General features: G+C 41.3%; 2 protein-coding genes across 2 annotated transcripts; one reads left to right on the top strand and one right to left on the bottom strand.

Annotated features, from left to right (window-relative positions):
* Positions 1–112: 112 nt before the first annotated feature.
* On the bottom strand, positions 113–3,970 carry ckma (creatine kinase, muscle a). The gene is made up of 8 exons (XM_031871556.1): positions 3,873–3,970; positions 2,376–2,583; positions 2,038–2,192; positions 1,710–1,842; positions 1,250–1,421; positions 1,003–1,126; positions 715–904; positions 113–578 (listed from the first exon to the last, which is right to left on the bottom strand). Exons 2-8 carry the CDS (start codon positions 2,566–2,568, stop codon positions 400–402), a joined length of 1,146 nt encoding a protein of 381 aa, XP_031727416.1. The 5' UTR covers positions 2,569–2,583; positions 3,873–3,970; the 3' UTR covers positions 113–399.
* Positions 3,971–4,197: 227 nt separating this feature from the next.
* Positions 4,198–15,360, top strand: nccrp1 (P1, F-box associated domain containing). Its single transcript, XM_031871557.1, has 6 exons — positions 4,198–11,643; positions 12,728–12,808; positions 12,905–13,001; positions 13,130–13,225; positions 14,507–14,645; positions 14,743–15,360. Exons 1-6 carry the CDS (start codon positions 11,508–11,510, stop codon positions 14,887–14,889), a joined length of 696 nt encoding a protein of 231 aa, XP_031727417.1. The 5' UTR covers positions 4,198–11,507; the 3' UTR covers positions 14,890–15,360.
* The last annotated feature ends 8,593 nt before the right edge of the window (positions 15,361–23,953 follow it).

A 23,953-nucleotide genomic window follows, 5' to 3' on the forward strand; every position in this document is an offset into this window, starting at 1 on the left:
TTATCAATGGCTTCGGATCATCTGACAAGGTGAGTATTGATTGGTGAAGACAACACTTTGTGAATTGTTATTTCTCATGCTGTGTCACAAAAGATCATAATGATTAATTTCGTTGTTTCATGGGGTACCATTTTTTATTGAGCAATATGAATAGCTTCAATAATCATTACTTTTTATAACAAAAAGTAGGTGATGCCAGGCGAGCCCGGCTCAGTGGAGGCTGATCCCAGGATGTTACCAACCAACACAGGAGAACGTGAAAAAAAGAGCGAAAGAAGAAAGGAAAAAGAGGTGAGCAGAGTCAAGAGTCTCTTTGTGAGCGCCTGTTTCCTCTGCACCCCCGTCAGCTGGCTCGATTGCACATGAATGGTCTGGAGATAAACACACGATTGTTCCGCTTTACTTCTGTGCGGGGATCATGCTGTCGATGGCCTCTCCCTTCTCCAACTTCTTCTCCATCTCGACCATGAGCTTGACACCGTCAACCACCAGCTGGACCTGTGCCACCTCAGAGGAGCCCAGACGGTCGGCATTGGAGATGTCGAACACACCTCCCACGGAGGCAGTGTCCACACCACCTAAGGAGGAAGAAAGGTCAAGGGATGATGTTCGGATTACACATCACACCTTTTGAGTTTAGAGTGCTGTAGAATCTCAGTAGAGATCTTAACGGACCTGCCAGGGGTACAAGCTAAAGGGTGGATAAATTAGTACCTGTTCCACGCTTCTGCAGACGCAGCCTGGTGAGGATCTCATCAAACTTGGCGTGTGTGCTCAGCTTGGGCAGCTTGACGTGAACACCACCACGCAGGCCGGTACCCAGGTTGGAGGGGCAGGTCAGGATGTAGCCAAGATGCTCATTCCACATGAAGCCGTGGTTGTGCTTCTTGAAGATCTCCTCAATCTGGGGAGAAGAAAAAAAAGAAGAGTCAGAGTTGCATCCAGCAGTGATCTACACTTCTTTTTAATCTTGATTTTTGAACTTGTTTTATTTATGTGTACCTTCTGCAGGCCAACGCAGAAACGTTTGAAGACCTCCCTCATGTTGCCGCCCTGCTGCATTGAGATGACACGCAGGTGGTCCTCCTCGTTCACCCAGACCAGGAAGGTCTTGTTGTCGTTGTGCCTGGACGGAGATGGATGCAAAGGATCAGCATACAGCATTAAACACACAGGTGACGCCGTCACATGATGAGTTTTGAAAGGTGTTTCCACAGCTGGCCCGCTGACAGTGATTGGTGGTACTCACATGATGCCTCTGCCATCGGGCCAGTCACGGGCCATGCCGGCACAGGTCAGCAGGGGAGAGACAGGCTTGTCAAACAGGAAGTGATCATTGATCAGCTGCTCCTGCTCTGCGTCAGTCATGGACTTTAGGGGGTAGTACTTTCCCTTGAACTCGCCATCCAGGCTGGTCAGAGCTGGAGAGACACATATACAATTAGGAGACTGAACGTACTACTTTACTACTGCGATAGATCTCAACGAGAAATGATAAGCTTTGTAGAGTGTCTTCTGCCATTTAACATTTTACTGATTCTGCACTAAATGGACAAGCAGAACAAGACTGTTTCCTTATCGGTTCACTGTAGATTCGACCTCTTATCCTAAAGTGATACAATCTTGTGCACAGCCGATTGTTTGGGGAAGGCCTTGCTTATTGCCCATTCCTTTGTAAAACTTATGGACTCAAACTATTAATAACTTACCCTCAACAGACAGCTTCTCAATGGCTCTGCGCTCTCCACGGCTGTTGTGGGGGGGCAGGGTGAATCCCTTGATGCTGCGGCCAGTACGAACGCGGCTAGACAGAACGTAGTTGGGGTCCAGGTCGTCACCACCCTAATGACGAATTCTCAATTACACAGCGAAACACAAGTATACAAATGTAGGGCACCTGGGATTCATCATGTGGTTAGTTCCTATTTTTTTCAGATCAATTTACTAATCCAGTGTAGTGCTTGGTTTCTGTTCCTAAGAGTCTTTACTCAATGAAACAAACAGCTTCCTGCTCTTTAACTAACTGGAGTACTGCACCTTCAGGTTCTCGAAGTTCAGGTCGGTCTTGTGCTTGTCAGTGGGCTTGTATCCATTATGACGGTCGGAGATGACGGGGTCCAACAGCTCCTTGAAGACCTCGTAGGATTCCTCATCACCAGCGACACAGCCAACAGTCATGATGAAGGGGTGACCTGAAGGCAGGGAGCGAATGGGAAAAGCAGCCATTAGATGATGGGAGGGAAGATGAGAGCTGTTGTACAGTTAGTCATTATTCACAGGTTTTACCAAGAAATGTAACATGAAGTTTTATTTCAGTCAGTAGAGCTATGCGTCTAGATGATTTGGTCTACATTGACGTGTCTCTTGGGTCTCACCAGGGTTGTCGATACCAGTCTGGATGACGTCATCCAGGGTGTAGCCGCTGGGTGTCTGCCTGTCCCTAATCTTGCCATACAGCTCCATGGTGAGGACCTTGGCCATATGGTTGTTGTGCTTGGCCAGGTCGGGGAACTCATCCTCAACTTTGTAGTTGAGTTTGAAGTTGTTGTGGGTGTTTCCGAAAGGCATGATTGCTTTCTAACACTGCAAAGAGAGGGAGGCACAGGATGAGCAAACTTGAACAGAGGCTCTGGTTAATCAAGAAACAATTTGTCCTAATCGGATACTACTCTGCACAAAAAAACATCTTTTAGTTGCAATTTCTGGGAGACAGCTGCAGACAATAACTGGTGTCGGCAGAGGAATCCTGGTAACAAGTGTCACTCGATTCTCAGCGGCTTGAATGTCCAGTTGAAATAGAGTTGGGGGAGGAGCATATGTTGCCTGGGTATTTTTAGCATCAGCACATCTGATCGTATACTGTATCTTAAAAAATGTCCCCAGCATATATAAGAAGTATTGTAATTCTCTTGGCACAAGCACAACCCCAGTTCTACAATTCACACCTTGACACCTAGAAGTCTTTGCTGGTCGTGTTTCACTAACATGTCCCGTTTGAAAACACTCTTCACTTTTTTTGTATCACACGTGTATCACAGCTAAACCCTGCAGGTTCAAACCCTTAGGGCATCACTTGAAGCTGTCGCTATGCCGAACTCCTGACATAAGGCCGACCAGCTGCTGATGCTTCCCCTCAGTCCACTGCTCCAGCAAGATCTGTTTACTTCTAATTGTCTATACACTTTTGTACAGTAATTAGTTTCATCTTCCCTTGAAATGCTGATCACATGAGTAATAAAAGACTGACACATACAATGACGCACTTGTGACATCACATGAAATGCAATCCAAGTGTTGGTAATGAGCCAAATTGGTTTAGGAAAGTGACATTTTAGATGCAGTTATCACTTTGCTAAGAGTAATTGTCTTGTTAAGTTAAAGCCCAAAAAGTCATCTTAAAAAGAGCTAAAATCAATTACTGGATATCCAGGGCGTTCAGGCAGTCTACATGTGTCACACTGTGAAGCACATGTCCACATATATCAGCATCCAAATGAAAAAACCATTTGCGGAGAGCGTAAATATTTCTAGTGATACAAGTTAATGCAGCTACCGCTGGGCTGAAACATTTTCTTGCCTTTTTTAATTTCATAACAATGAAATAGTCTTACAAAATTCAATGACCTCTGATACCCACTAGGTCTCTGTTTTTTTTTTTTACCCAGAATGCATCATATGGATTCAAACATCCCGGAATGATTTCATCAGTCTTTAAGTTATCAAACCCTTCATCACAGGCAAAAAGAACAAACAGCCAAAAAGAGTTGTTTTTTCTTAAATGTTTGAATGGTTCTCTGAATCCGCACATGCCTCCCAATATCTTCCCCTCCTTCTTTAACTCCACAAAACTAATGTCTGTGATATTTCTTTACCTTCACAGCAGAAAAGAACAGAGGTAACAGTCCTTGGGATCAGATCCTGTTCAACACAGCCAAAATAGGGGCACCCGAATCTGGAGGTCTTTGCTCCCTGTTTATATACCCGGCCGATACTCAGCCATTGGCTTGTCCATTTTAGTGCCTGCTGCGCCCTCATTGGCCAGATCCTCTGTACTGATACCAGAACAGTTTATGAAAGGGACGCATTTACATCTCAGTCATCCAAGACGAGTGGCCTAGTGCAGCTGTACCCTCAACCCCCTCACCTTCCTCCCCCAACCTCTCCCCCCTCACCCACCCTTGGACCATACATAGCACCAGACGAGTATCTGAGAGGGGAGGAGGAGGGATGTGTGTGTGTGTGGGGGGGGGTTGATGTTTGCCACTGAAGAGATCAGGGGTCCTGGTGTGAGGCGTGAAGGTTAGAAAGAGTTGGAGTGCTTCTCATCAAATGGCTGCCATGTAGAAATGCTGCCCAAAGACACATTTTATCCAGCAGGTGGGAGTCCGAGTTGTCTCTGACTGATATCTGGTCAGGAGGAATGCTGAGTATGTTAATCCTAAATATTAACAGTCGATGGATACCTCCTTGTTGATGAGTAATGGCCCTCTGAGGGCAGAATGGTCAGTTTTGCACTATGGAAGTATGAACACACTATATTCCACAGCAGCAGCTTGTTGGGGTGAATTGTGTCATGAACAGGCTCAAGGCTCAAACAAAAAGGAGGAAGTTGTTTAAGTGAGCTACTGAGATAAATAAATCAAGGTTATGTGATATCGAGGGTGCATGGATCAGTGAAGACTGACGTATACAAAGTAGACTAATCGGACAAAGAGGGACTGAGCATACCATCTTAAACGGCCTCCAAGCCCAGAAGATCTTTCTTACGGCCTCCACTCTGCTTGGTTTCTTCTGAAAGCGGACTGTGGTCAAGCAGTCTTTTTTGCTTAGGGAGGTTCCTAACAGAGTGAAATGACCCAGAAGTATCTAAATGGCAGCCATGATAAGAGCTAGTCGAATCCTTTAAATGCTAAGGTAAAGTGCTTCAATGCTGATTTAGAATCGGGTACACTGGACCACTCTTTACCGAAGGACAGGAGATAATACTGTCCCACAATTCCTTGCGGCAGCACCGCCGACACACAAGCTTTATGCTCTGAGCACGGTGGTTGTGTTTTCCTTATGAAATCATCTTCTCCTTTACATCTTTCCTTGACCTCATGACGTCTTCCATCGAGGTCAAGGAAAAGTAATGACCTTCAAATTCGATTTTGAAATATAACATCACTACTGTCATTTAAATATACGTTTTTTAACAGACTAAACAAAAATGAAAACAAGGCTATTGTATTGGATAGCATTAGATTGTGCAGGTATTGTTGCTGTGTTCCCCCGTACAGTTTTGTTGACCCCCACAGACCTGTAGAGGAAACTACGTTAAAACATCCAAGACCCATTCCGGCTCTAATTGATATGGCAATTATCAGGCTGACGTTGGATGGAATGTTGAGGATGAAAGATGATGCCATCTTTGACATTAGCTTCATTAGCTCCCTTCTTTGACAATGCCTCACACTATTTTACCAATGTATCTGCTCCGCAGCTGCTTCACGCATTGCTTTAATACAGTTTTATCCAGAAGAATTGAAAGTTCTTCATTTATTTCATGGAACTTGCAGTATTGTCAGGACTTTTGCTGTTGTTTTTGTCTAGTTTAATGGCAATCTGTGATCAAAATCTAAACAAAATGCTCCTGCTTTCTAACATGGCTGCTCTTTGATCCAGGTTTAGTTCTCAGGGAATAAATTCTCCAGACAAGCTACGCCACCCCCAGCTTTTTCAGGAACACCACGCTAGTTGGCCTGCACCCAAAGCAAAAAGTTACTCATCAAATCCAAATCTATCTACACTGGAGAGAAAGTTGGCGATGACGCCACTGGTGGAAAAACTAACGGTGTGGTAGCAAATCAAATGGGAATCCATAGGAGTGTTGTTGCAGACCCTGTTCAAGAAGGGGGGGCATCCCAGCAAGCAACTGTGTCTGTGGGATGTCCCAGCCATATCTGCCTGGCAGCTTACTGGCTGACACCTGCTCCTTCCAGTCCTAAGTATCATTACCACCCCTACCCCTGTCTGTACAACCAGCTCGTAGAACACTGCCCCCTCCCTCCCAAATATCCAACCCAACCCTGCCACATACTTCAGCCCTTCTGCCGTTTTATGTTCTACTCCATTGCATGCAACATGGTTTGGTCTTGTGCATACAATTGCAGCATAGTGGGGATGCCTGGGTTTTTGCATGTATACCATTTCTGGTATATATGTAAGTAAGACTTGAAATAGGTTTGGCTAACTTTTAATCCCTACAAGGAAGTAGTATCACCTGCAAATATGACACCAGACAGAGTGGCTCGCTGCTGGCTGAAATTTCATCCAGAGCAATTGAATAATGTCAGTCTAGAACAGTTATGCAACAGGGCAGTGACATGATGATGTGCCTTCTGCTCATGCAGGCCAGGAAGTTTCTCAAGTTTCACAAGATGCTGAAATCTCCATCTGGCTTTTGAGATGCACCCTCATTACGTTTGAACAATTTCCAACAGGGCAGGTACACTGTGCTTTTATTTAAGAATAAATATGGGACGTAGAGTATTCTAAATTGGGTAATAAATAGTTTTGGGGATTGTTGTGAGGAATTATGTGGTGACTACGCTCATTGGGCCTCATGCAGGAACCGATATGACAGATTTTTGTACGTATCCACAGTTTTCTATTATTTTGTTGTACCCATTGATTTATGGGATTCATCAATGTTTTCTTATTTTTGCTCTTCTCTTAGGAAAGAGAACATTTTACGTGGTGAACAGCATACGTTTGGTGCATCTAGTGTTGACCTCTCCTATTATTTCTCAGAAAAATTAAGAGAAAGAATGAGAACTTTAGGATAATGTTGCTGAATGAGGCCCAATGTATTTCCTGAAACCTTAGAATGTTGAATTTCAACAATTTCTGTCTTCTCATCCCACAGTGTATGTCAGAGGAAGAGAGCATTATGTAGTAGCCTTGCAGGACGCTACATACACAGCTTGACCCTTGGAGAGGAATCTACACCAACTGCACTGACCTGCGTCAGAATAGCACAGTGTCAAGCGCCAGCTGCGTGACCCACTCTTAAGTGTTAAGTTATGTTATGTCACTTTGGTCCGAAGTGGGGAAAATGTATAATTTCAATATCTCTGCCACGATTAGTGATACTTGTCCGCAGTTCTTTCATTATGAAACCATTTGAATGACACCTGACTGGAAGAGTAGCAATATGTGCTTAGCAACCACACACAATGACATAGCGAGCCTCTATAAATAACACCTTTATGGCAGACTATATTTAAAGCTTCTCTCCCACATCAAATTCAACACCTGTCTGTGGAGAAGGAGCCTGGAGATGCAGATCAACAACATAAAATTTAAGGGGATATATTTGTTTCATTTTCAAGATAAATACGCGTTTTCAAATATAAGAATACACTTTATCTTTAGACGGCCTGAGGCCTAAAAATAGCTGGCTGACGGCTGACGTTTTTTTTGTTATAGTCAGTGTAAATGATGATTATGCAGATTTACAAATAGGCTGAATTGGATATTATGCAAGCTGAACTTTCAGTTGCACGCCTGCAGTGTTTTACTTGTTGCAGACCCGTTGTGAGTGTTGGTGGTTGCGCCCTTGAAATTCAAGCCACCAATGTCACGTGTGGTCAGGGGGAGGCTATAATTGTACCAGGCTCGCTGGTCCATCTGCACCCTGTCACACAGGAGCCACCGCCCACCCAGGACCCAGATTCAATTTCAGCGAGTCAGTACTAAACCTTGCAAAAAATATTGTGAAATTAAGCTGCACCAAGGTGGGCAGTGCAGTGATGTTGTGCGGCAACAAATTAGGTTTGCTTCGAGTGAGCAAAAACACAAAAATTAAACAAAATTGTATACTGTTGTTATACACAGATGTTGAATGATTGTCTAATTTTCACGCCATTTTTTTATCAGACTAAAAACACTGGTAAACTATATTCTATAAAGAAAACAGTAGGTAAAGTGAGATTAGGGATTTGTCTTTTGTCCTTCACCACAGTATTAACAAGTGAGTCATGCAGGTGCTGCTGCTCAGTAAATAGGTCACGGCCCTTTCAATTGGATTAACTGGACCCAAACACGTGAACACAACATGCTCTAGTGGGAGAATGTTTATTTTAGCGTATCAAACGTGTATCAGTGCATCTGAATGAATAAAGGGCTGGCATTCCAGAGGCTTGCAGTACACTATGTGACCCCGTATCATTGCACATGCTTCACTGTGCAATGTAACATGCATGTACACCTGGCTCAGTGCCACAACCCTGGGGACACATATATATAGTGTGTAAGTTTCACCTTCATATGCTTGTCCTCAGCTTGTGTTACACAAGGATGCGTTCAAATGTGTTCATTTGAGTGATTCTGTATTGACTGGATGGTTTCATTTAAGGGATAATCCGGTTGTCTATTGGCGCTTTTCATATGTCCTCCCATTTAAAGGGATATTCTAGCGATTTGCAGCTCCATAAAGTTGGGGGACTTGTGAGAGACAGATCTTATCAGGATGGACAGAAGTGTAATAGAAGTGCAATAGATGTCTTGTGTACAGAATGTACATTTCCTTTCTTTTCCATCAAATAAAAATTCTAAAATAGCCGGGACTGGAATCTTTAGGATTGCCGCTTTAAACACCTCTCCATATAGGCTGGTAACACATGTCTTACAATTGGCAGCTGATCGTATTACTGAATGTCTGTTACATAATCTCACAGTATGCTGTCCTACTTTTGCAGCACAGCCTATGTCCTCAAAAGATTAAACACTTTAACTACAAAGCTTTGGCAATGCATTTAAATGTATTACACCCCCATTGTTTTGTACTTTGAGAGTATGTATGATTTTGGAGCCGACTGGTTGCCCTGCAGCAGTACACTCTTCAGATCAAGGGTCTGCTGCCCCCTGTTGCTTTTCTCTGGCCCTCTTACAACCTTAAACACGACTGGCTCCGGGTCCTCCATGACATAAAAAAACACAAGCAGTATGTGCTGTTTTCAACTTGTATAACATCCATCTGGTACGTCTCCGTTGTAAATGAGTGTGATTATGTTCTATGCTTTTACTTCTTTCTTTTGTGCTACCTTTTATACACTTTGTTCTATTTTATTGTTAAATTATATTCTAATTTAAAAAATCTGAGAATATCTGATATACTTTATTTGTAGTGTGGAGGGGGCTACAGCTGCATTTCATGGTGCCATCGTGTATCGTATCAAGAGAAAAAAGAATAACCTTGAACCTTCCCAGTGGTTAAAGCAGATACAGAATCCACTGTTCTATTCTGAGCCCTCAAATGTGCTTCAGGATTAACTTAGAAGAAAAAGAAAAACCTATTAGCAACACAGATTTACATGCACACACTTTAATTACAATGGTATTTTATTAAACATATTTCAACAATTTAAAGAATTGTGAAAAGGTCGAAGGTCAGCCCAGGTGTGTTTCAGTCATTTATTAGCTGTGGCAGATACATTTATTTTAAATGTACACAAAACAGAAACATCATTCTTTGACAGGCAGCACTGGATATTGTTCAATGTTGTTGCAGGGTCGAAACACCAACACTTAGAATTATACTATATATAACTTTTAGACATGTTGCATACTTAACATTACATCACATTTATTTAGCTGATGCTATTATCCAAAGCATTACAATAAGTGCATTCAACCATATGGATATAACCCAAAAAGTGCAACAATTATTAATTTGTCCCGACACAGTTGTGCAACAAAAGCTTCTATGCTGAAAAAACTGAAATCATTAGCACTACTTCTAGAAAATGCAATTCTCCTATTCTGCTCCCAAAACTTCAGACAATACATCTGTACTGCTTACTGTACTTACTGTAATGTAAGCAGTTTGAAATTGAGTTTACTGTTGACTGTACTGTCAAACATACTGCTAGAATCCACAAGGTGGAGACATTTGTAAAGTATTTGCAGTGTAAGTTGACCCGGCACCTCACTGTCATCTTTTCCGCTCTAAAAGGCTGCTTCAGATGTGGTTAGACATCTCATCTCCAAGTCAACAATCACATCAATGCAGATCACAAACATGTGTAACTCCCTGGCAAGATACCATATATGCACTGTACACTGGAAAGGTTTGGCTCAGTTTCAGCTAATAACATGATTTTAATAATGCATACAATTAATTAATTCTCCTTTAAGCAAAGCTCACTACACATCCATATAGGTTTAGTATCAATTATTTACTATCTGTATTCTACCTTGGACTTTAACCTTTCTAATGGTCAGGAAATTATTTTATTTTATTTCATTTCATTTCATTTCATTTCATTTTATTCTATTTTATTTTATTTCATTTTATTTCATTTTATTTTAATAAACTGGAAATACCCTGCTCCTCTCATTATTAATACTCTGCAGCAAAGGGCCAGATCTTCTTTATGTCTGTACCTTGTTCACAGATAACCTGCTGAAGAGAGAGCACACAGTACAGAATACATAGCCAAACAGGTTGAGTCTGTACAAGTCAAATGTTTCACAGTTCACATTTTACATTTAAATACACAAACCTTGCATTGTGCTCCATATCAGTGCACTTAAACTCTTCTCTGGTTAATAAACGCACAGTACACCCTATATGCAGTGCAAAGGTCAGGGCAGTGTCAGTCATGTTACCATGGAGAGAGCATATATTGGTAAACTAGCAGACAGGCTGCCACTATGACTCATGGCTACTTACTGTATGACTCATAATTCAAAGGTGTATTCTGTGGATTCTGCAATGGAAATACTTGGAAATTATTTCAGTGGTTACTTACAATTGATTAATTACACCGAAATTGAAACATATTTACGAAAGAGTAATTTGCCAACTAATACATTTATTTTCATATTTCTGGTTTGGGATTATGATTATGTATATTCCAGCCGTCACCTTTAAGCAGGTGGAATCAGTGACTTGCCTTGCACTACCAAAGTTGACTTAGTTATTTAATTCTTGCCCACGAATGAATCAAAACGTGTGAACAATTTACTTAATTTGAGGCCATGCATCATAACTCATGTGCATGAATTAGTAAATGGTGGCCTTGGTAGAGGCGTCTACTTTTTCTCTCTGTGGTTCAGTATAAATTAAATGAGTTATTCAAAAATAAACAGAAGTGTAAAATAGAGTTTTGTACATGTTGGTTAGCAGAATAGTGCTATAGGGTGCTACAAGTATAAAGCTTTTTTATATATTCATTATTATTTAACAACTGACATCATGTATTCTCGATGTCTAACCTTTTACTGTCAGTTTTGGGGCTCCATAATCACTTCTTTTCACTTCAGTGTCATTGATCTTTTATATCCCATGACACTATTAAACACTGTGGCTTTAAGAGGCCAGGCAGCAGCGTGCATTGCGCTGCCTTACTTCCATTGTATCATGGGGTGTGGCGTATGAACTACAGACTGTAATAAAAACCCTCTCAGACTTCCTGAAAAACTCGTGAAAGAGCGAGATTCCACAGCGTTAGTGTCGCACCATGTCTGAGTGGAAGAAGAGATGTGAGGATGAGTGGAGCCTGCAGGGCGCACCGATGCCCGACACCCTGGACTGGAAGTCCGTCTATGACGTCAAACCGCTGGGGAGAAATATGTTGAAGAACCCGTCACCTCACGGTACGATAACAAGAACACCGTTAGAAACACGACTCATGCACTGTTGTGCTGTTCTGCTATAGCCTACTTACTGATCAGGATCTTTTTTTTTACAGTACTGATCCAGAGGAGGGATCAAAGTTACATAACGGTCTACAGATGTTAGTGCGCGTGCTACTTGGTTTTTCAAAGTTTTAAAGTGTTTCAAAGTTTTTTTGATTCCTTAATTAATCTTGAAGTGGTTTTAGGGTTGTTGTTTTCTAAGACTTTCAAGATGCATTACTCATCTGTTAGTCAGCACCAGGCTGCTGTTCCTCTCCAGTAACAATTGAGCCAATAAGGCGCAAACGTAGCAGCTTTGTGCAGCCTGACTAATGGTGTGGAGATGCTAAATGCAGGACTGCGCTCCTGAGGACGTTTCTGTCGTCATTGCTGCTCTTTCGGTTTGGTATTTCTTCTGTGGGGTCTCCTACATTGTAGCCTCACTCTCACCGTGCTTGGATAGCCACACTAAAGGGGAACATCAGCCAACTGTCTGTCTGCGATATTATCAATATCAATACCTAACCCAAACTACAACATATCCATTAAATAGGGATATGCAAAGTGCCAACCATAGTTATATGTCATACAGAAAAGCATGAATTAAATCTGACTTATACAGAGAATTTGCATCACTTATCATAATAACTTTCTATAATGGCTATATCTTCAATGCAAACGCAAGTTGATTGAGTTTTTGAAAACATTTTAAACATTAAACCAAAATATAATACAACGGAACAAGTGGAACTAGGTGATAGGACTGCACACCGTCATTTCTTTACAAACTCAACGGGACGACTGGGTTTGCTTGGGTTAAAAAAGTTGCAAAGTCGGATTCTTCAGTGACGTCAAACACAACTACACTGGAAGTTTCCAAAAATGTCGACGTGAGCTTCATGAGCTGCTGACTGATACTTAAACTGTACTTTAGTCACACAGAGGCACACCCTGTTACCCTGTCACAAAGATATATCCATTGGCTTTGAGGTATTAACAGTGGAATTACAGTGGCTTCAGTAGGCGTGGTACCATTTACAATTGTCCCTTTGTCTTCTCTCAGGTGTAAGCAAGGACGTCCCTCCACCTGAACCCGACCTGCCTGAAGTGCCAACACGTGGACCTCCACGTTTTCAACCTCATGGTGAGGCACAGGCGTGTCCTGCATGTTTGAGCTGCGAAACAAAACACAGGAAATTATTTCTGCAAAGTCTCTGATCAGGTTTCTCTCAATTCATAGGCGACTTCAGCGGCTGGACCACGAGCATTGAAACCCTCCCCTACGACTCCAGTGGCATCCCGGCAGGTGCTGTGATCTGTCAGTTGCCTCAATGCAGGTGGGTGTTACTATGCAGCTGGTCACAACAGGGATTATATGATACCACCTACAATAGAGATATAAGGCCAGGATACTGAATCATTAACATGTAGTGAATCTGACTCGTGTCTGCTCTCTTGTCCTCAGCTGGTTCACCATGGAGCAGGTTGTGGACCTGAAGGCAGAGGGACTGTGGGAAGAGCTGCTGGATGACTTTCAGCCTGAAATAGTCGTCCAAGACTGGTGGGTTAATGAGCACCCCCATCACTCACCACCTCACCCACCCATGTGTTGATAACTTATCACTGTGGTCTTATCAGCTTGGTTAGTACACACATAGATGACACCGTGTACAGTACGTGTTTCACAGTCTGTGCATTTGCCTCGCAAAGCGTGTGTGGACGATACGCAGGAAATAGTGTTGTGATTTGGGGTTGTTTGTGATAAACAAACTGCCTTACCGTTGACTAGATTAGCGTAGCGTAGCATCAAAGTGCAAGTGCTAGTTGATATTACATTAAAACAATCAATCAATTAATAATTTACAACGCTAATAGGACTTTAATTACATCTTTCTTCTGAGGTACAAACCAGTAGATATATTGCTTTTGCTGGTTTGTTTGAATATTTAAACCCAGTGTTATTTCACCTCTGCTAGAGGTTACAAAAAACAATCAAAGCTTAACTTCATTCATAATTTATTCAAATCCATCCAGGCTGTATTTATACAGTTCCTACCAATTTCTTAGGAAATGACTTCCTGTCATTTGGTAATAATTCTAAGGGAAATATGAGTTTCCTTCAAGATTTAAACCTATTAATGATACGTTAATAATAAAGTGAACATATCCTCACGTTCTCTCTGTGTTAGCGTGGCTTTTCTCCAGGTGCTCCGGCTTCCTCCACTGGTGCAAACACATGCAGGTTAGGGTTCATTGCTGAGTCTGAATTGTCAGTATAGTGATGATGTGAGCATGAATGATTGTCTGTCTCTATGTGCCGGACATGGGATTGACTAGTCCAGGGTATTACCCTGCGTCTCATCCAGTGTGAGCTGGGATTGGCTCCCGGACCCCCACGATTCTGAAAAGGACATGTGGTTACATATCATGGAATGGATGGATCAACTTATTATTGGACTCTTAATTCCTCATATATGTTGAATTGAATTGTGTGCTTGGCTTACTACTTCTGCATGTTCAGCTACACATGTGCTGTGATTTAAAGTAATCTCCAGGTTACACTAATAATAATCCTCTGGAATTAATCAATTTGATGTGTACCAAATAACACTGGCTCTATATACCATTCAATTAATACCAAATGCTAAAGTTATTTCCAGGAAGCTTCTTGGAAGTGAACAAGAAATAAATTAGACCTGTTAAATGAGTTGTTATTCACTTCTTATTTTATTTTGTGTTTGGCAGCATTTAATGTGCTGCCATCTGTCGACTCATCAACGTGTCATACTACTTCATGATTTCTTGGTGCACTGTATATTTTAAGTTTCTGTCCTTCCATCAGGTATGAGGAGAGTCAGCTGCATAAGTTCATCTACGAGCTGCACGTGAAGTTACTGGGTGCAGACAAAAGCACAGTGATCTCAGAGCACACCGCCAACCCCACCGAGGACCGCAGCGCTTACTCACACAACTGGAAGGAGGTGAGTTACTGAGTCCCCTGACAGTTAGTAGTGATCTGCTTGTATCCAAGCGCCAGAATCCGGATGTTTCATTGCACGTCTCTCTGTTGACCTGCAGGTGTCACACGTGTTCTCTGGCTATGGACCAGGGGTGAGGTATGTCCACTTCCAGCACCGGCTGAAGAACCAGTTCCTGAACGGGTTCTACGGCACGCTGTCCAGCGACAGCTCGGTGATGGTCAGACCAACTAAAACCAGCGCCTAGGTCAAATCCTACAAAAAGCTGCGAGGCAGACATAGTTGCTATCACACTCAATGTAACTGACCAGATTGACACATTTGCTGGAAAAAAAATGAAAGGAGGAAAGGGAATTTCTTTTTGCTGTTCTTTTATTTAACTGAACACTGTTTTGTGCCATAAATTAAACATGTTTTTTTCACAGTACATTTTGTTTATAGCAGAGCAACAGGGGCCTAACATGACTAATCTGCATGAAGCAGACATGCAGTACACTGTAAACACCCTGTCTATGCACTCTCACTCAGTTTTCCGGTAGTTTTGTAAGAATTAAATGATGGGTTCTTGACTTGCTAGATACATGAAAGATTTACAATTCATGTTACTGTGGGAACGATCCTGTCCTTAGTGACCTACAACTCATGAATCAGGAGATATAGTTACCACTTTTAAACATTTTATACACATTTAAAAAAAAATAAATTGTGTTTAAGTTATTCTCATTTCTACAGTGTCCCCTCCATTCATTATTTATGTCATTTGCTAACATTTATGAAAAAAGAAATGTAAGAAATTAAAAAATAAAACAGGTACAAACACCATTCCAACTTCAGCACCTTGATTTACATCTCAGGCAAGACTGACTCCACACTAAGACACTGCATGATGGTTTGAAGACATGTTTCCTATTTTTTGGTCCGTCTGGTCTCCTGTTAATAATGCATGTATACCTCAATACTGTATTGCACAATCCTTTTACTCACATCTCTTTTTCAGAAGATGTATGCTACAGTGATGTCACATAAATGTGTAGTAGTAATAATTGTATCACCATAACTACAAAAGAAAAGCAAAAATGGAAATTGAATCTCACATAATTATTTAAATCACACAAAAACACAATAGTGATCAAGACTATATATTTATATATACTCCATGAAGTGCTCAGTATGCCTTGAGTGCAAGCCTTACAAACTATCCAAGTTTGCAAAGGATAATCCATACATGTATTACACTCAAGATATTCTAATCATGATTTCCACACATTTGCACACATCACAGTACACTTCTTTATCATAGTAAAACATCCAATAGGTCTATGCAATGAGGCTGAGACATTTGTTACACAGGAAAGACACGAAATTAGGACACAACTGCAGCAAATAGGGTGGGAAGAGGACAATGTTAAATGTAGAGAGTGCGGAGACGGTGCTCAAGGGAGTAAGTGGTTACTTAGCCTTTAAGAACCACTGGTCTGGAAAAACCACTTGAAAAAGAATGGATACCTGAGGGAGAAAAAAGCCTGAAGGTGGCAGTAATTGTGGATGCTGACTGTTGTAAAAACCTCAAAGAAGAAGAGGACGAAGAAGAAACAGCACAGATGTAGCTGGTACCAGAATGGATGAATGTCATGTTATTTCTTTGTGCATGGCCTCTAAGATCAGCACGGTTATGATGCAATCATTCCAAGCCAGCAACACAGCCTCTGATTTATTAACAGACTTGACCCAATGCATTTTGGGATATATCTGGCCTTCATGAGGCTTTTTTTATTTACATTTTTATTGAACAATTGCACATGTACAATTTCACAAATTGTCAATAAGAAATAAACACAATACTAATATGCCAGGGGGCAACCGCAGAGGATATAAGACAGACCGAACTAAAAGCATAAAAAAGAAAAAATCATGTAAAGAAAAATCCATTTAATTAAACTATCAGATTGTCCACCGAGGGTACATCCCAAGTCTCTTATTTGTCATTTCCTCGCTCCTTGCTCCTCGCTAGAACCAGAAGTTGTTTTGCACCGCTAGGAGGGACCAAGGAGCCATGAGCGAGGACGCACCAGAACAGTCTAACAGGAAGTTATGTGATTGGACGCTGCAGCTGATCGGACTGATCTAAATATCACTGGAGTTTCAGACCAGAGTGAAGACAGATCACAGACTAAACTCAAGTTTGATATTTGATTCGTTTTCTGATTCACCATCTGGTTTAAATAGATGTTCATTATTATAGGTCTGAACAACAAAACTTTCTTCATTTATTAAAAAGATTTGTCTTTTCATGATCTCTTATTTCCTTCAATAGCTTTTATTATGGATACAATTAAAGTCAGAGAGAACTGGAGAGACGAAACACTTTTTACATCATTTATTATCATTTTCATTCAGTTACGCTTATAATTCATAAATAAGACAAACGCATTCCGCCTGTAGAACTCGGTCCTGCGCTTAAAACAGGACACAGAACACAATATAAATAGCACAGACTGAAATACTCACTGCAGCTTTTTAAACTAACAGGCTACAGAGAGAAAACACTCTGGCAGTGATGATAACTGTGTGTCTTTATTAGTTATGAGTGTTATTAGTTACTATTATTAAGTACAGTTATCATGTGAACAGACACAAACTTCTCAAAAGTCTCTTCAGCTGTTAAAGCCGACTGACAGCTGATCCAGCTGTGATCAGAAACAGACGTCGCTTCACGTGACGCAACTGAGAAAAGGACGTCTCACTTGTCATAAAATATATTTCCTCGTTCCTCTCTCCTCGCATGGTTTCCTTGCGTCTCTCCATGCATCCCTGGTGGGAAGAACTACGACGCAAGGAAAGGACCCAAGTGAGGGAAACGGGGATGCAATTAAGAGACTTGGGATACTTGGGATGTACTCCTAGAATGTCCCCCGACTCAGTCTGTGGTCCGGTGTGGTCTGATTGGCTCTTAGATTTGACAACAAACACCACGTTTTGTAGAAAACACATTGTTTCTGTGTAATTGTACTTTTTGTATGCTCGATTATTGGCTATTAGTGAATGTTGTGCAGTGAAGATTTAATCCAAAAAAAATATCTTGTGTGATTGATAATAATAATAAAAACATATTTATACAACACATTTTAAAAAGAGCACCAAAGTGTTTCACGTGCAGACAATAAAAGAACAAAGAATAGCCTTTAATGCAGGGTACACGCACCTAAATATTTATTTACAAACACGTATGAATAAATCCCAATACGGTCTGCAAACTAACAGGGTGTAACTATTTCTTTAATGTTTCGCCAAAACACACATTCATGATATTACTTCCGACCACAAACACGTAAATCAGCGTCAACAAATCGCTTTTTACAACTCTGCGATGTCCCCCAAAGCAGGAACTTCGGAGGGGACCGTGAAGGCAACACGTCATCCTTACAGGCGTGGGCTTGCAGCATCACCGGCGTTAGTTAACGAACGGCGCTGTTAACGGGAAAGTTCACTCGTGTGAGTTCAGCGGCGTGTCAAGACGGGGATAGTTTTACCGGGCGCGTGTTTCCAGACTTCCAGAAGCAATGCCAGGCTCTGGTGGAGCTGTGCCATAAAACCAGAAGGTAAGAGACGAAAGCTGAAGGGAAAGATAGGGGAACAGGTGCGGCGGATAAACCGGCAGTTTTTGGGAGACTGTTGAAGGCTACGCCCTCGTGACCCATCCGTAGTTTTGATTGTTTGATTGATAACGTAGCCCACTGATAGAAAAGGGGTAAACAACCCATGGACTTAATTCAAATTACTAGACCATTACTCTGAGTCTTTGAATAAAGACATAGTGACATTTGGCTCAGACCCACACACACAACTGAGGATTATCTTTTATTATCTCAATGACTCGTATCTATTGTAAAGTTATGATTCAGCTAAGAAATCCATATTGTAAGAGTTATAATATCAGTAAAACAAGGAGATAAAAAATAGCCAATGATTTGTCTAATCTTTAAGAATGAAAATCTTAGTGGCTATGAGACTCAATAACTCATCCTCCACCCTCAATATATAATATCGTTTTTTTTATTTGTAGCAAATTAGGACTACAATCAAAATGTTGTTGTGCAACCCTGTCGTACAATGACGAATAAAAACCTTGTAACCTATAAACTATTTCCTTTAGTATAGTTTGTTAGCATACTTTGCATTATAAACATATTTAAACAGTAGTCGTAGACTACTTTATTCACTGGCTCAGCTAGCTTAAATACCACATGGTTAAAACAAGTTTGGCCCATAATTGTCACCATATTTTAGTCTTATGTGTTTGCATTTGTACATCCACAACTGGAAAACGTCTTATCACAACTGTACGCTGTATTTTTTTAATCATCTTGCAACATTTTGTTGATGCTGTAAAACGTCCTCTACCCTGCGGCAGCAGGAAGATACCTCCACTTACTTAACAACGCACTTCCACGTTGTTTTGTTGTCAACAGCAGAATTTTCTGCCACTCTCTTCCGCTTGAAGGAATACATTTAAACCAGATTCCCCCTTTTCCAATTCGAGTGTGTATTGATGTTATATTGTGCTCCTGCTGGACACTTAGTAGGTCCCATTGATTGTATTTTTGAAAGATCACTGTTCTTTCCTCCCTGATATGGGCTGACCTTCAGAGCTGACATTTCACTGACATAAAAGCATCATTTAGTTTAGCCGATTTCCCCCCCCCCCCCCCATTCCTAATCAATTATATTCGATGCACTGTGATCACTCTTTTGTTTTTTTACTTTTAATAACAAATCCTTTACATTTATATTTATTCATACATGTGGAGTTTTAACAGTGGATCACAATGAACTTTGTGTCATTTCAGCACCATGGAACAGGTAAATAACACTAAAACAGACTGTGTTTGAGATAAATACACATAACTGTACAAAAAGCAATAGACTGGATATTACAACAAATGAAGATAATGCACATTTTGTTGGCTGTTAATAGATAAACACAGCTGAAATGATGAGTGGCTTGATTGATTCATCTGCAATTAATCAGCAGCTATTTAAAAAATTGATCATTCATTTTCACTTCTCAAGCAAAAAAGCGAAACGTTTGCATGTGAGAACCCCCCCATCCCCCCCACCCCCCCTTCCCCCTCGCATATGTGACAGCTCAAGTAAACCAATGCTGCTTCATTGTACACAGGCACCGATATGCCACGCCACCGCAGGTGCCACAGGACAAAAGGGATGCGCTACACCTTGTGTTTCTCTCGGACCCGACTCTCCTGCTGAAAGCTTTTTCATCCACGTGATTTTAGGGAAGCCAAGACCTATGGAAGGGTCTCTTTTACCCTGAGCGAATTAGATTACTGCACCTCACTTTGTTATTGATGTATGCTGCTATAATGACTTACGAAGGCCAAAAGCTCCCAACCACATCCATGAGGACCAGAGACATGCTTTCACAGCTGTCAGTCACAGATTTGTTTCTCTTTTGGCTTTATTACTTCGTTTGATAAAGCTCGAGGTGACGGCAGTGTACATGCTGTTAGTACGTATCGGCCTCTGTGTGTGTGTGTGTGTGTGTGTGAGTGGGAGAGGAGATTTAGTGCCTGTGGGGGTCTGTTTTGTTTTCACTGACCCCCTAGTCTATTGTGTAGTTCAGGCCCGCCGGCTGCCTCTGCATATTTTGTGGGTCAAAATATTTTTCCCTGAATTCGAAGCGGTTGCAGTGAAGAGTAAAAGGCCCCAGAAAGAGGTTTCAAACTCAAATAGTGATTCGTGGTACGTTGACTTGGCCTCGTCTGTCATTTTCCGTTGTTGTTCAGGTCGCTCCACCATTATGTTATGAGCAATATGTTACCTGAGACTGGGTAATAAGTAGAGATTTTCTCCTGAATAAGTCACATCGTGGGTGGGGGTGTAACTTAATTTCAAAGATTAGTGATTGCTTACGGTGGTCAAGTTGTGGCAACAGTGCAGTTGCCTTAAAGTGCAACCAGCAGTGTTTGTACAGTACAGTTGACAGCTTTGTCAAACCAGCTCCTCACAGCCAGCAGTAGGTGTGAGTCTGTTTTTCTGATGTTTCTGACTCTGTCCTGAATATTGCGTAACCAGTGTCCCTGTCTAGGTTCAAACTGAAGTTGAAAATGCTGTTCCTTCTAAGGTGACAGGGCTGCCAGAGGCCGGGGCAGGGTGTCTCAGGTAATGGAAACCACAGGTCTGTCTGCTGGCTGTCAGCAGTTTGTCTACCGAACCCTTTCCTGTCCGCCTCACCTTCCGGCCCCATGCGGCCTCTCTCTCTCCGTCCGCCTCGCCGCCGCTTCTCTTTCAGTGAGCCCGGCCCGAGGCGCACACGTGAAGAAACCGTAGGAAAAAGGAAGTGTAAAGTTTTTTTTGAAAGCAGAGGCCGGATTTACTCGAGGAGGAGAAATGAGAGCCGAGAATGGCTGACAGATGTCAAATGGATTATTTACCTCAGATTCAAAGTGATTAGAGAAGAAGCGGGACTTGAACTCCCTAACCACCCCCGATATCTCAAGGGGCCTCTTTTAAAACCTCACAGTACCTTATTCATGCTTAACCTGAAATCACACTTCAATATAGAAGCATGGTGATCTTTATCATGAGATGATGTAGTATTATGCCACAGTGTTTATATGCAGGGATAAAAACAACTGTTTTTGTCATTGCATTATAAAAGTACAATGCGGAGTGAGATGCTTCATATTGTGCAAAATATATGAAATACAAAAGCTAATAGTAAGTATCAAGGTATAAGAGGTATTAATCTAACTATAGATGTACTGTAGGTATATCTATTATTGATGTTGGAGTCTGAAGTGTCGACCTAGACTGCATTATATTGAGAGGTGTTCCTATTATTTTGTCCAGTTCATTTATGAAAAGGGGAGGGATATTACCAACACAATTCACTATAATGCAGTCCAATACAACACCATCGCTAACTGAGACCTCAATAACAATCACAGAGCGGAATTAACACCTCTTGGAAAATGTTAACAATGTTGCAAATCAATGAGCAGTTTTATGGCAGCATCCAAAAAATGAGATTGCATGATGGGTATGAGCCACTTAGTCGGCTACAAAGTGTGTTTACAACTTCACCTCTTACTGACCTGTCTACCAAAGCCACAATGCTTTTGTCAAAGTAGAGAGTTACTTTGCTAAGAAAAAAAGAATGAGACTTTTTGGAATAGGATGATTTTGATGGATTTATCTTCCTTCTTTTTTTTTGATTATTTAGTTCTATGTCATCTTTAAATGATGGCAGTGCAACACTTTCAAGGAGAGAAACCATCCTGAATACTGTCACTGTTGAATTTTCCGAGACTGTGGACAACTTGGGTTATCTTTCGTCTGGGCTTCTCAAAAAACAATTCATCCCACTGCCGGCACTGATTGAGCCTGTGTAGTCTATTTAGGTGCCAAGTGACCTTACGCAGAGCAGAGATACGGTAAAGCACTTTGAAAGTGGTTTGCAATTGTCTTTGAAGCTGGATCTAAACTTTATAGACACTTATATTGATGCCCACTGCATCGATGATTAAATGGATATCTTCTTCCTCAAAATGATCATTTATACATTAATTACTCCTCTCAAGTTACCTTAAATTCTTGAAGGAAACTTTGTTTTTCTCTCGTCTCCACAGAGAGTAAATAAAACGAGAGAAAAGTCGTGATGAACTAAAGTAAAAGGGGGCAGCAAACTATATCAAACAGACACTCGCACAGCCTGCAGTATAATTGAAGTCTTTTCGGCGTGCCTGTACAAGTGTTCATGAGGAAGTGTTTTAAATAGTAAGGTTTCAGTGAAGATTCATGTGTTTGGGAAGTAGTGAGCAAATTAATAAATTAAACTTTGACAGATTTAAGGATTTACCTAAATTCATCAAGACTTTTTCTTTTTTTATTCTCCGTTTACCGTGGAGGCAGGGGAGGAAAACAAAGTTTTCTTCAAGAATTCAGTGCAACACTGGATGAGTAATTAATATACCAATGGTCATTTCGGGGGTGAAGTGTTCCTTTAACATAAAAGTGTTCCATCGGTAGAGGGCCCTGGGATTCTGAACCCCTGCCTTTGCATAGGGAATTTTGGCGATGAGAAAGCAACCCTGGGTGGAGCAAGGACTCATTTTAAGAAAGCTACAGTATGTAGTTGTTAAGGGAACCAGCAGCACTGCATAGATTGAGACATTCAATCTAACTCATTGATATGGTTACTGTAGCTGAAGCAGGGGAAATGAGGTTGACAGTTGTCCAACTCTTCTGATGTCTTTATTAACACAGTCATGAAAAGTGAAGCCATGACTCAAACGTTCCTGTGTGGAACCAGCTGTTTAATCTGCTGTGCACACCTTCCTGACTGACTCCTCACTCTGTCAAAATGTAAGTGAATTTAAAATTCAATCCAGTGACTAATGTAACTTGTTCAAACATTTGCAGACACGGTGCTCTGTGGAAAAAAACGACTTGGCGGTTAACTAGATAACTCTTTAACAAACCCTGCTCTGCTTCACATGCTCTCTTTTCCGGACCAGGATGTAGGGCACATATGCGTAGAGCTTTTCAAAGTCTTCATTCTAAAAGGCTGATATTATTCCCCATCAGCTTCTGGTGCACCCATTTTGAGTTCATCTGTGTGACATAAGGTGACGTTAACACAATCCAGCGGCATGCGGTAAAACGTGAGAAATATTGGATGTAAATAAAACCATGTTCAGAATGCAGCCTCCACAGGATGCCTCATTAGTGGTTTGGCCCGGTCTCTATCTACCCGTCTCTCTAACTGTGCGTCTGTGTCCCGGGGGGATCATTTTACACTCGGATCCATTGGGGTTCATTGATAGGCCCATCGCAGCGAGCCAAAGCCTGTGTTACTTATTAAAGGGGTGGATCTCTTTCCTTTCTTTACTTTAACTGCAAGCAGATAGACCATCTAACTGCCTTGATTTGTGTGTGTAACTTGAACAGACGTTATTGTGCAGTAAGGGATGTGTTTTATACCCTATTGCTCAAAATCAAAGAGAAAATCCACGAGACCGCAAGGGAAAACAAATTAATTTTCCTAAATATACGCAAGAGTAGAAGTAACAACTAAGCAACGAACATGCAGCCACAAATTATAAAAAAGAAATGACCACATAGCCCAAAAGATTACCACGATTAAATCTGATTCCTGTGTCACAAAAATGAAAAAGTGCTGTAAATAATAAGGGGAGAAAGAGCTTTTCAATTTGTAATGAAACATCCTCCCAGGATCTTTATTTGCCCTGGTTGTACAAAAAGGAACTTATGCCAGACCAGTTTGATTA

This window comes from Anarrhichthys ocellatus, unplaced genomic scaffold, assembly GCF_004355925.1.
Source record: "Anarrhichthys ocellatus isolate YVR2014 unplaced genomic scaffold, GSC_Weel_1.0 scaffold59, whole genome shotgun sequence".
Classification (NCBI taxonomy): Eukaryota; Metazoa; Chordata; class Actinopteri; order Perciformes; family Anarhichadidae; genus Anarrhichthys; species Anarrhichthys ocellatus.

Bases quoted from the DNA above. Each gene is read 5' to 3' on its own strand.
- ckma (XM_031871556.1), bottom strand. From the start codon at position 2,568: ATGCCTTTCGGAAACACCCACAACAACTTCAAACTCAACTACAAAGTT. The intron at 2,193-2,375 runs GTGAGACCCAAG...CCCTGCCTTCAG, and splicing joins GACTGGTATCGACAACCCTG to GTCACCCCTTCATCATGACT. The intron at 1,843-2,037 runs GTGCAGTACTCC...ATTCGTCATTAG, and splicing joins TGAACTTCGAGAACCTGAAG to GGTGGTGACGACCTGGACCC.
- nccrp1 (XM_031871557.1), top strand. From the start codon at position 11,508: ATGTCTGAGTGGAAGAAGAGATGTGAGGATGAGTGGAGCCTGCAGGGC. The intron at 13,002-13,129 runs GTGGGTGTTACT...TCTTGTCCTCAG, and splicing joins TGTCAGTTGCCTCAATGCAG to CTGGTTCACCATGGAGCAGG. The intron at 13,226-14,506 runs GTGGGTTAATGA...TCCTTCCATCAG, and splicing joins GAAATAGTCGTCCAAGACTG to GTATGAGGAGAGTCAGCTGC.